General features: G+C 39.5%; 1 protein-coding gene across 1 annotated transcript in view; it reads left to right on the top strand.

Moving 5' to 3' along the window:
• The window catches only part of CCDC39 (coiled-coil domain 39 molecular ruler complex subunit), a 44,861-nt gene that overhangs the window by 16,172 nt on the left and 15,606 nt on the right, over positions 1–13,083 (top strand). Inside the window, exons 8-11 of the mRNA XM_060767458.2 lie at positions 448–551; positions 2,016–2,148; positions 8,487–8,681; positions 11,261–11,425. Of these exons, the coding sequence (XP_060623441.2) occupies positions 448–551; positions 2,016–2,148; positions 8,487–8,681; positions 11,261–11,425 (597 nt within the window). The remainder of the gene's footprint in view (positions 1–447; positions 552–2,015; positions 2,149–8,486; positions 8,682–11,260; positions 11,426–13,083) is intronic.

Here is a 13,083-nt window from a genome sequence, read left to right as displayed (position 1 = left end):
GAATAAGGTGGATGTATCTATTTGCATGAAGCTCCATCAACTGGGATGGAAGTGTTGTATCCACTGTACTTCCATTTTCATGATACAGATCTGAGAAAAAGCTAGTACTTCACAATTTTGTCATTGCCCTCTTAATTGATGTCTGGCTTCTCCAGTTACAAAGGCTTTGAATAGAAAATTTGTTAAAAACATAGGCCTATTCCCTTAAAATGGGAATAAATTGTTCCATTCCAGAAATAAATGTATTCTGCATCAAGATAATGTCAACAATGGCTGGTTATTAGAAATATTTTAAAATCTGGGTTACAAAGTAGAAGGATTAGGAGTTTTTGGTTTAGTGATTTGCAGGTAGTTGCTGAGAAGCCTAAGGCACGTCTGTTATAAAATGAGAAGAGTGTTCTGAATAATTATGCATCTTTCCTCAAATTTTATTTGACTATCCATTAGTTGGATACACTGAAAGCTACTTTGGATGGAACTGCTTCTGAACTTGAATTCGTGAGAATGAATATAACTAATCTTAAAAAGGAAGCACAGGAGAAAACAATAAGGTAGGAATACACAATAGAGTGAAGCTTGTTATATGTTTATCGGCATTTTAAAATGTGTTTCTGTGTGGTTAACTTTGTTATTATTGGGCTTGGTCCGGCTTGTGAGCTGCCCCAAGTCCCCTCGGGGAGATGGTGGTGGGATATAAAAATAAAGTTATTATTATTACTATTAAGGGAGAAAGTTGTTAGAACATGTAGATCCAGAATAGGTCTCTATAGTCACCTATAGATCCTCCACCAAGACTTGGAAGGCAATCATCCTGAGTTGTGAGTGATAGCCTATAATGAGATGCTGCTATACTATAATAGCAACGCTGCAATAAATATATACATAGCATTTATTATTTCGTTCTATCTCTCTATTTAGTCAGTAGATCCTTTTTATGTGATACATCCTCATATCTGTGCAGTTGAAGTGCCCGAATTGTGGCTCTCAGTTGCTTTATGGCTAGAGTATCGTATATCTGCTCAGCTAATAACATGACAAGATGGCACAATGTAAATAAAATAAAATTGCATGATTTATTATCTTTTCATTATAAAAATGAATAAAGGGCTGGCATTTGATTTGCTTACTAGATAATACGTAAGGTAGTTGTAAAGACTCAGTGTCTACTAGGATCCTGCCTTAAGGAATGAAACTTTGCTGACGGACCATCATTTCATTAGTGAATTATAGCATTGTGATCGCATCTCCTTCTATGAACCGACGCGAGCTCTAAGATCTTCCGGGGAGGCCCTCCTCTTGGTCCCACTACCATCCCAAGCGCGGTTGGTGGAGACGAGTACTTCAACTTTGTCTCTAGTCTCCTTCCCTCCAGTGAGCAGTCAGGCTTTATTTCCTGGAGGATGGACTGGTTGGATCTTCTCGCAGTCCAAGGCACTCTCAGCACTTTCCTCCAACACCACAGCTCAAAAGCATCGATCTTCCTTCGCTCAGCCTTCCCTAAGGTCCAGCTCTCACATCCGTAGGTTACTACAGGCAGGATTACTACAGGCAGGATTACTTTTACTATATGTGTTTTATGGCAACAATTTTTATGTTTATATTTTGTTTGTTAATCTTATGGTTATGTTGGTTTTACTCTGTATAGAGTATAAATAAAGTATTATTATTATTATTATTATTATTATTATTATTATTATTATTGCACCACCACGGATGATAGTGCATTGTGCATTTCCATGTGTAGTGCATATGTACATCCACATGCAATTTATGCCATCACATCACATCCCCTTCTGCAACCTTGAATTCGGTAAAGCCATTCTGCATGACAAAAAATACCAAACTGTTTCTGCAGGGTAACATATATATGTGTACAATCCCAACTGGATTCTAACGACCATTTTCTAGAAGCAATTTAGATTAATTTGTACATTTGGATTATTGTCTCCAATTCTCGCTTCCTTCTGCACAGCTTTTGAAAATCTGTGCAACTCATTTTCTCTTTTTCATGTTAGATTCAATGTGATTCGGGAACAGAACAATAGTCTTACGAATAAACTGAAATTTGTGACAAACAAAGCACTGAGTTCAGAAGAAAAAGCAAGCAGGATGGAAGAGTTACTGAAAGAAAAGGAGAAAAATGTCAAGGTAAGCAACATTTTTCTTCCATTTCCAGTATTTTGCTGGCTGGGTTTACATTTACATTTATTTTCAGTTATTTTAAATATATTTCCTAAATACATTTTTACTTCATGCGATGTCTACTTCGTATGAGTTTATTTGTTTTTTAATGACTTGCACTAGTGCTAAAATAGTTCTTCATGGAAACTAATTCATTCCAAACCCACTGGAAGAAAAGAATATACAAGGATTTGTGAACACAGATTGGCCATATGCTATGAAATATTGTCCTGACTGAGGCTGCATCTACACTAGGTGAAATAACCAGGTGTCGTTTTGAGTAGTCTGCTCCTGAGCTGCCCTGGATACACCGCAGAAGTGCCTTGCAACTGTTTCGCAGTCGAGATGCTGGGCTGGCTGTTAGTGTATTGGAGGCCGTGGCCGCTGTTTCATAAACCAGAAGCAATTCCCAAAACAGCTCTGCTGATGTTGTTGTAGGTTTTTTCGGGCTATATGGCCATGTTCTAGAGGCATTCTCACCTGACATTTCGCCTGCATCTATGGCAAGCATTCTCAGAGGTAGTGAGGTCTGTTGGAACTAGGAAAATAGGTTTATATATCTGTGGAATGACCAGGGTGGGACAAAGGACTCTTGTCTGCTGGAGCTAATGTTTCAACTGTGTGAATGTTTCAACTGACCGCCTTTATTAGCATTTGATGGCCTGTCAGTGCTTGGGGGAATCTTTTGTTGAGAGGTGATTAGATGTCCCTGATTGTTTTCCCTCTGCTGTTTTGCTGTTGTAATTTTAGAGTTTTTTTTAATACTGGTAGCCAGATTTTGTTCATTTTCATGGTTTCCTCCTTTCTGTTGAAATTGTCCACATGCTTGTGGATTTCAATGGCTTCTCTGTGTAGCCTGACATGGTGGTAGTGAGAGTGGTCCAGCATTTCTGTGTTCTCAAATAATATGCTGTGTCCAGGCTGGTTCATCAGGTGCTCTGCTATGGCTGACTTCTCTGGTTGAATTAGTCTGCAGTGCCTTTCATGTTCCTTGATTCGTGTTTGGGCAATGCTGTGTTTGGGGGTCCCTATGTAGACTTGTCCACAGCTGCATGGTATACGGTAGACTCCTGCAGATGATGTTGCTTTTAGTGAGATCACAAAGAGAAGCTGCAGCGGTTTGGCCATCTTCCTTCTGGAGTCAACTTTCGAAAACCCCACTTGCATGTTTCATGAAGGGACAGACTCCTGTGGAGTGGATACTTTATTGGGAGAACAAGCTTCTCCTAAAATCATTCACATCACAAGAGCAGGCAGATAATTTCTCCCTCTTCAGTTCTTGTAATATACTGTATTTATTCAAGTATAATTCACCATAGAATATAATGTGCACCTCAATTTCGAAGACGCATATTAGGAAAAAAAGGATTTGTTGTCAAATGTAATGTACCCAAGTTGGGAAAGGCATGAAGCTGGAGAAGGGGTGCAGTTTCTCCCTGCCTGTTGGCTGTTCCTCTGAATGCCTCCCTGAATACAGACCCAGTAATAAAGGCAAGGTTGCTTCCTGCCTCAAAATGGCCAACTGGCAAGGGAAAGCCTCGACCTGATGGAGGGGTGCAGATTTCCAACTGGCCTTTCCCATGGTTTTGAAGGCCTTGTGAATGAGGCCAGTTGGAAAATACATGAGTGTGGAGAATTTGCCAGTTTTGGCTGGACGGAGCGCAAGTGGATTTATGTGTGTCATCGACTCCAATGCATACTTTAGTTTTGGTTATGTAATTTAGCCAAATAGGGTTCGCATTAGAATCAAGTCAATATGGTAAAATTCAACAATGATGTATGGGAACACTAGTTAGTGCTCATGGGTAATCAATTCCCTGGCTTCTAAGACTTGCTGGAAGCAGTTCGTTACAGAGTTCCTTTGTTAACTATCTTTTTCCAAGGTAAGTCTTATGACAGCACAGTCTGCATCCCTTCAGCAAACTCCTTTCCTCTGTTTTAACAGAAGTCTCATTCTCATCAGGCCCTCCCTGTCCTGCTCCTGGCTCATGTCTCCCACCCAGCTGTGTTTGGCTTCTTGCCTTTTCAATCTCCGTTCCTCAGCCCCACCCTCTCTTCAACACCTGTGTGAACCAGCTAGGACGTTAAGATCATCTGGGGAGGCCCTGCTCTCAATCCCGCCTGTGTCACAAATACGGTTGGCGGGGATGAGAGACAGGGCCTTCTCAGTGGTGGCCCCTCGGCTACGGAACACCCTTTCCAGAGATATTAGATCGGCCCCTTCTCTGTTAGCATTTCGTAGGAAGGTTAAGACCTGGTTATTCGAGCAGGCATTCGATAAGGCAGTGTAACAAATACTGGAACATGAAATGACTAGATGACGAGATTGAATCTTGATTTTAACTAAGAGATGCCATGAGTTATGTAGTATTGACTTTGTAATGTTTGTATATTGATGCTATGGTTTTTTAATTGTTTTAATCTGTTTTATGATGTTCAAGCATTGAATTTTGCTACTGTAAACCACTTTGAGTCGCCCGAGGGCTGAGAAAAGTGGCATATACATGGAGTAAATAAATAATAATAATAATAACACATGTGGCTGACCATTAGCTCTTTCTTTTCCCTTGTTCTCCACTACTGCCTTCCCTTTGTGTCCACTGCTGCCGGGCACTTCCCTTTGTCAGGGTAACCCTGTTACATGGGCTCAGCCATGAGACCACCATAAGTGGTGTTGCTTGCAAGGCTCTGCCAGGGAGTACTTCTGGCTGGTGAAACAGTAGTGGGTGTTTTTGACACATGTGAGTCGCCCGACACTGGCCAAGAAGACTAGGGACCACTCTGGAGTTTCCTGGAAGCTCTGGAGTAACCTTTAGTTCTTCCTGTGGCGGACTAAAGTCTTGAAGAAGTGTTTCTGCAGCAGGATGGCTGCACGTCATCTTGAATGATGTTAGCCGATTTTGAGGTGAGTGTGGATTTCCTTTGCCTCAGGAAGGTGAGGGGTGAATTTGGCATCTGATTCTGGGGCAAGAGACATCCAGTAATTCTATAAAGGAGGGAATGAAATATTCTTCAAACCAGTCACTGGATATAACAATCCTGGAATCTCCTAAACAATCACAAAGGATGTGAGGAAGGGCTGGCAATTATATATTATCACATTTTGGAAATTCACAGACGCATTGTGATTTTTTTTCCCAAAGAAGAAAGGACAAGTCTGTACTATGCAAAAGTGGGGAAATGTTGAGTGTTGGAATAACTTCAGAGAGAAAACCTTAACATCCTGCTTGACATTATTCTAGAAGAAGCAGATCGACCTGTGTTAAATGAGATTCAGTTCAGACCGATGAAGCACATATATATACTTTGCTAAGTGCTATCAATATAACCATGATTGTAGGAAGCACTAACAAAGTGCCCTCCTGAAATCACTCAAGATGGGAAAGTACTTAAGGTGCCTCTACACCCTAAGCTTAGCAAATAATGTTTTTTTAAAAGAAAACACTCAGAAAAAAACCTGGAATAATACAAACTCACTACAAACTTTATAGATTATCCATAACATTTTTAGTCAGAAGGATAAATGGTGTGCAAAGCTTTGTTGCTTGTATTTGTTGTTCATTCATTCAGTCGCTTCCGACTCTTCGTGGCCTCATGGACCAGCCCAGGCCAGAGCTCCCTGTCGGCCCGTGGCCACTCCCAGCTCCTTCAAGATCAAGACAATTCATATCAAGCATAATATTCCATCCACCTTGCCCTTGGTTGGCCCCTCTTCCTTTTTCCTTCAATTTTCCCCAGCATCATTCTCTTCTCCAAGCATTCCTGACTTCTCATCATGTGGCCAAAGTACTTCATCTTTGCCTCTAATATCCATCCCTCCAGTGAGCAGCCAGGCATTATTTCTGGGAGTTGGACTGGTTTGATTTTCTTGTGGTCCAAGGTACTCTCAGAATTTTCCTTCAGCACCACAGTTCAAAAACATCTCTCTTCCTTCGTTCAGCCTTCCTTACGATCCAGCTCTCGCATCCATAGGTTACTATGGGAAATGCCATTGCTTTAATTATACAGATCTTTGTTGCGAGTGTCACACTGACAGTGTGATCTCTCTACTCTTCACCATTTTATCGAGATTGGCCATTGCTCTCTTCCCAAGAAGTAAACCTCTGATTTCCTGTCTGCCATCTTTGTCTGCAGTAATCTTCGCACCTAGAAATTCTGTTACTGCCTCCACGTTTTCTTCCTCTATTTGCCAGTTATCAATCAGTCCGGTTGCCATTATCTTGGCTTTTTTGATGTTTCACTGCAACCCAGCTTTTGCACTTTCTTCTTTCACCTTGATTAGAAGGCTCCTCAGCTCCTCCTCACTTTCAGCCATCAAAGTGGTATCATTTGCATATCTAAGTTAGTTAATATTTCTTCCAGCAATTCTAACTCCAGCCTTGCATTCATCAAGCCCTGCACGTTGCATGATGTGTTTTGCATACAAGTTGAATAGGTAGGGTGAGAGTAGACAGCCCTGCTGTACTCCTTTCCCAATACTGAACCAGTTGGTTTTTCCATGGTCTGTTCTTACTGTTGCTACTTGGTCGTTATACAGATTCCTCAGGAGAGAGACAAGGTGGCATGGTATCCTTATTCCACCAAGAACTTGACACAATTTATTATAATCCGCACAGTCAAAGGCTTTGGAATAGTCAATAAATAATACCTCTGAGGATGCTTGCCATAGATGCAGGCGAAACTGTTGGGAACGTCAGGAGAGAATGCCTCTAGAACATGGCCATATAGTGTGAAAAAACCTACAATAACCCAGTGATTCCGGCCATGAAAGCCTTCAACAAGAACAACAGAAATAGATGTTTTTCTGAAACTCCCTCCCAGCGGATATTTGCAATTCGGTCACTTGTTCCTCTGCCTTTTCTGAACCCATCTTGTACATCCGGCAACTCTCGCTCCATGTATTGCTGTAGCCTACCTTGCAGGATCTTGAGCTTTACCTTACTGGCATGTGAAATAAGTGCTACTGTATGAAAGTTTGAGCATCCCCTTTTTTTGGTAGGGGGATATAAGTTGATTTTTTCCAATATATTTTTTTTTGCAATCAATTTTTTCCTTGTATAGGATGTCGATAATTCAAGATGATACAAGCATAACAGTTCTGCAGCCTAAGTGGGTGATACTTTAACTAGGAAGAAATGATTTTGAACAATGTCTGCAATGTGTTAGTTAGAAGTGTACTTCCCAACACAATTACCCATACACGTCTATTTGTCACATCTATTAGTTGACTGTGAAAAGATATAGGCAGGGGATAATGCATTCAGAATCTCATTATTTCCATTTGAACTTCTGTTCTTTAGTGGCTGCCCCCACTCCTTCCATATCTGTAGCAAAGCACTCGCAAGAGATGAATCTTATTTAACACTTCACATAATTTAAGATATTTTTAAACAATTGACATAAGTATATTAAAATATTAGTAAATTAGAAGGAACTAAACGTGAGTTCCGCATGTCATGGTAATTGCTAACAGTATTTTTTATCTTGCTGGATGACGAACTTTGAAACATAAATTTTAGACTAGGCTATTTCTTTTCCTTGGGTCAGGGTGGCCTGGGCATTTGTCCTGAGTGATGGCCCTTCAAGAAAGACTTCATAAAAAGCAGGGACTCAGACTAGATGTGAGTAGTCTCGATTGTGAGTAGCAAGTGCGATTGGTTGGATGAGGGATAGGGCTTTCTCTGTGGTGGCCCCTCGACTCTGGAACTCTCTCCCCAAGAACATCAGGCAGGCCCCATCGCTAGCAATCTTTAGGACGAGCTTGAAAACGTGGTTGTTCCAGTGTGCCTTCCCAGAATAGGAAACTCCTAGCATTATGTCCCAGCGCACTTTATCAGAGATCTAGGATATTTACATGCCCATCCTCCAGCCAAACACTCCACCTGGTCATGCCCAGCACTTTTAATTTTAATTATTACATTTGGCCCTGCCATTGTTTTTAATTGTGTCATTGTGTGTTGTCAATGTTATTGCTTTGTTTTCTGAGTTATTTTGCTGTTTGTTGTTGCTGTTGTTTTATTATTGTATTTGGACTCGGCCTCTTGTAAGCCACACCGAGTCCTTCAGGAGATGGTAGCGGAGTACAAATAAAGGATTATTATTATTATTACTACTATTACTACTACTACTACTACTATAGCCTGGCATTTTCACAAAGGAAGAAAATAATAGGGATCAGAGCAAAATAGGTAAAACATACAAAGCAAGTCATAGCAGTCAGATACCTAACCTAAATTGAGTTAAGTTTAATTCACACCTCTGTTTAGTCAACAAATTATTTCATGCTATGCTTTTAATACCTACAGGAGAAAGAGGTCCAAGCAGATCAACTGAGAGACACACATTTCAAGAAAACAAAAGAGTTGAAAGACCTTCAAGACAAAGTAAAAGGTGTCACAGTTGAAATTGATGGACGCCGAGGACAGATGAAAAATCTTCACAGCCGATTGGCCCATCTGTTTGCAGAGACACTTAAGCAACAAGAGCTCATTTATAACCAGGTAAGGAACAGGAAGAGTGTGTTGGGAATATAGATAAATCTGATGGCTCATGATCCTAGATAGATGCAAGTAGTCACAAAAGCTTAGAAGGGTGCAGTGGCTCAACAAGTTAAACCATTGAACTGTTGAATCTGCTGACCTAAAAGGTTGGCAGTTTGAAGCCGCAGGTTGGGGTGAGCTCCCACTGTTAGCCCTAGCTCCTGCCAACCTAGCAGTTCGAAAACATGCAAATGTAAGTAGATTAATAGGTACCGCTTCAGTGGGAAGATAATAAAGGTGTCCAAGCATCCATGCTGGCAACATGTCCAGGAGGTGTCTACGGACAACAGGCTCCTTGGCTTGGAAATGGAACAAGAGCACCTCCCCATGGCCAAACTTGAACACCACCTCCAGAAAGCCAGAGATGAAAGGGGAAGCCTTTACCTTTATTCTGTTTTATTTGTTCTATGCTATTGTTATTCCACTGCATTAAAGACATTGAATGTTTGCCTATCTGTGTATGTTGTAATCTGCTCTGAGTCTCCGCAGAGAGATAGAACGGAATATAAATAATAATAATAATAATAATTATTATTATTATCATCATTATTATTATTATTATTATTATTGTTATTGTTTTATTGACACAAAACCACAGTTTGTCACAGCAAACAAGATCTATATGCTGGATTTCATATCACAAAATCACAGGTCAAACACTTCCCAAGCGTCTAGGACTGTGTGATATATTTTCAGATGATCCAAGTAAAGTGGCCTTTTGCAATTGACAGATGGTGATTTTGTCGATGTTTATTGTTTCCAAATGCTGACTGAGATCTTTTGGCACGGCACCCAGTGTGTCAATGACCACTGGGACCACCTGTACTGGTTTATGCCAGAGCCTTTGCAGTTTGATTTTGAGGTCCTGATAATAGCTGAACTTTTCTTGTTGCTTTTGGTCAATTCAGCTGTCACCTGGTATGGCAACATCAATAATACAGACTTTTTTTCTTTTCCATAATTGTGATATCTGGTGTATTGTGTTCCAAAACTTTGTCAGTCTGGATTTGAAAGTCCCACAGTATTTTTGCATGTTCATTTTCCACGACCTTTGCGGGTTTATGATCCCACCAATTCTTTACTGCTGGCAGGTGGTACTTGTGACATAAGTTCCAGTGAATCATCTGGGCCACAGAGTTGTGTCTTTGTTTGTAGTCCATCTGTGCAATTTTCTTGCAACAACTGAGGATATGGTCCATGATTTCATCAGCTTCCTTGCACAGTCTGCATTTTGGGTCATCCGCTGATGATGATGATGATGATGATTCTTCTTCTTCTAATAATAATAATAATAATAATAATAATAATAATAATATAGGCCATAGTGCCCGAACAAATATTGACTTTGAATTGAAAAAAAAGCTTGAATTAAACATTTCAGCTTCTGTTTTCATCTTCATCTGAAACATACAGTTAGATTTCAGGCCAAGCATTTTGAACCAAGGAGTCAGTGCTGAGAATGGAAAGAATTCTTATGAAAGTGGCTTCTGCAGTATAAGGGGAAGAGAGACATGTTGTGGTTGTGGTTGTTAAGAAATTGAAAAAAATAAGACAAAAATGGAAAAGGCTATCCTTCAATGTCTTGATCTTTTTCTCGTGACCTAAATTTTTATCTACAGTTGATGTACCACTGCTATGAATTCTCCCCATTCTTTGCCTTGTTGTCTTGTCTTTGAGATTTAGAAACCAACTAATGAAGAAGCCAAAGCATTTAACTAAATAATTTTCAGCTTATTTCTTTTTGGTTAGTCATGTTTCCCTTTTCTGTTGTTATTTCTGGTAACAGATTGTGCAGTTCCAGCTCTCTTGAGGACACAGACTGTTTTTATTTTATTTTTTTAAAAAATGGTTAAAAATACTGTGTTTAGTGTATGTTTAATTGACTTTTGAGTGAGGTATAGATATTCTTCTACCCTTTTGGTCATAAAATCATTTCAGTGATACCTGTTTCTATAAAGAAAAAAGTATATGTGGAACCTATATCTATAAAAAAAAACCCAAACATTTGAAGCATATTTTACTTCCAAATAAATATGTTTCAAAATGGATAGTATGTGTTCCAAAATCAGCCTTTTGCTATGGCTGCTTTGAACCATGGCTGCTTCAGGGTAAAATTTCGAAGCAATACAAGAGATGAACAAGCCCAAATCCTGTTATTTCTTAATGAGATTGATATGCATGACTCTTGTGCATCACTTTGAAAATTTACCCCTTTCTGTCAGCATCCAGTGGTAAATGGTAGGGTTGCTACACGGTGGTAAGCTTCCCTAGAGCAGACTATCTGGGCTAAGGATGCTTTGTTATATTTTTAGAAGATTACTTGTGAGCCAGGATCACCCACCAGCCATTTTAAGACAATCTGCAAACAAGAAAGCCTACAGGCCAGAAACAATTGTAAAAGGACAATGACTTAATTAGGTGCCTGTCCTCAAGCTAATTTTTTCTGTGTTAAATGTTTCAGCGCTTATAGAAATGTCTCCAATTGTTTGTTTTTCATCCTCTCTGATAATTTTATTTCTTGCTTCAAAAAAAATTAACAGGATTTCTATATACAGCAAGTGGAGAGGAGGCTGTCACGCATGGAGGGAGAGCTTAACACAGATGAGAGACAAGTTTTGGAAGAAAAAGTTGCAGAACTTTCAAAAATAGCAGATGAAAAGAAGCAGGCATACAACACTTTGCAGGCTCAGCAGAAGAAACTCCAGGTAGCATCAGCTTTGTATCTCACAGGAAGTTAGCAGTTTTGTTTAGAGTCTAATGTTCCATCTTCAAACCTAAGCCTTTTTGGCCTTGGACAATATCTCTATAGGATGGGTTGTTGTAGGTTTTTCCGGGCTATATGGCCATGTTCTAGAGGCATTTTCTCCTGACGTTTCGCCTGTATCTATGGCAAGCATCCTCAGAGGTAGTGAGGTCTGTTGGAAGTAGGAAAATGGTTTTATATATCTGTAAATGACCAGGGTGGGACAAAGGACTTTTGTCTGCTGGAGCTAGGTGTGAATGTTTCAACTGACCACCTTGATTAGCATTTAATGGCTTGGAAGTGCCTGGGGGGAATCTTTAGGATCTAGAGGATGATTTATAAGAAAGATCCAGCTTAAACATTAATTTACAGAATTAAAAAATGAATCCTAGTTTTATTAAAGTACAATTAAAACAGTTGACATTTAGCTGTTCTACTTTTTATTTTATTTATAAATTTATCAAACAAAATGTATAAACATACATTATTTCCTCTTTTTACGACATCTTAGACAGAAGAGTATGTCATATTATATACAATCTAACAGTTAAAAAAATCAAAAACATCTTTAAGCATATTTCTTATCATTTTTTTAAAAACTTTCCATTACAATTTACAGTGGGGGGGGGGGAAGTATTTAGTCAGATACCAATTGTACAAGTTCTCTCACTTAAAAAGATGAGAGAGGCAACATGAGAAAACACATCCAGAAAATCACATTGTCTGATTTTTAATGAATTTATTTGCAAATTATGGTGGAAAATAAGTATTTGGTCACCTACAAACAAGAAAGATTTCTGGGTCTCACAGACCTGTAACTTCTTCTTTAACAGGCTCCTCTGTCCTCCACACATTACCTGTAGTAATGGCACCTATTTTGAACTTGTTATCAATATAAAATACACCTGTCCACAACCTCAAGCAGTCGCACTCCAAACTCCACAATGGTGAATGCCAAAGTGCTGTTGAAGGACACCAGAAACAAAATTTTTGCTCTGCACCAGACTGGGAAGACTGAATCTCCCTCCCCCCCCCCCCCCCCCACTGTATACTACATATACCTCTACCACACACCTATTATCTACTTATACATGTTTTATTTCTTTATAATTATTATTATACCATTTCCCCCCTCTTCCCCTTACCCTTAGTTTGTGCCCCTTTCAGCAAGACCAGTTGACATTTACTACATATTTGAAACATAGTTTCAATCTAAAATTAAAAATGCAGCGCCCGACTGTACACATACATTGTTTCTCAATGATTAAAATTCTAATGCCACTTATTCAAGGGTGGGTCAAAAAGTTTTGCCTCTTGTGTCATAAAAATGTTATGAATGAGCCTATAACAGCAGAAGTTGCTACACATCATAGCCTGAACTGCCCTCTATGCAAAACGACCATTCAACATAGTCAGAATTTGCACCATCATTTAACCCAGGCACCAAAACCATTTTGGAAAAATTCAGGGTTTTGTTTCGTGACCCATGATTTTAAACCTGCTTTAACATCATTCAAGTCATTGACTCTGAAACCACATAGGCTGTCTTTCAGAGGTCCAAACAGGTAAAAGTCAGGAGGGGCCAAATCATAAACATTCTTCAAGCGATTATGGATTTCC

This window comes from Anolis sagrei, chromosome 3, assembly GCF_037176765.1.
Source record: "Anolis sagrei isolate rAnoSag1 chromosome 3, rAnoSag1.mat, whole genome shotgun sequence".
Classification (NCBI taxonomy): Eukaryota; Metazoa; Chordata; class Lepidosauria; order Squamata; family Dactyloidae; genus Anolis; species Anolis sagrei.
The sequence above is the reverse complement of the archived record's forward strand: the minus strand, read 5'-3'. Positions and strand labels throughout refer to the sequence as shown.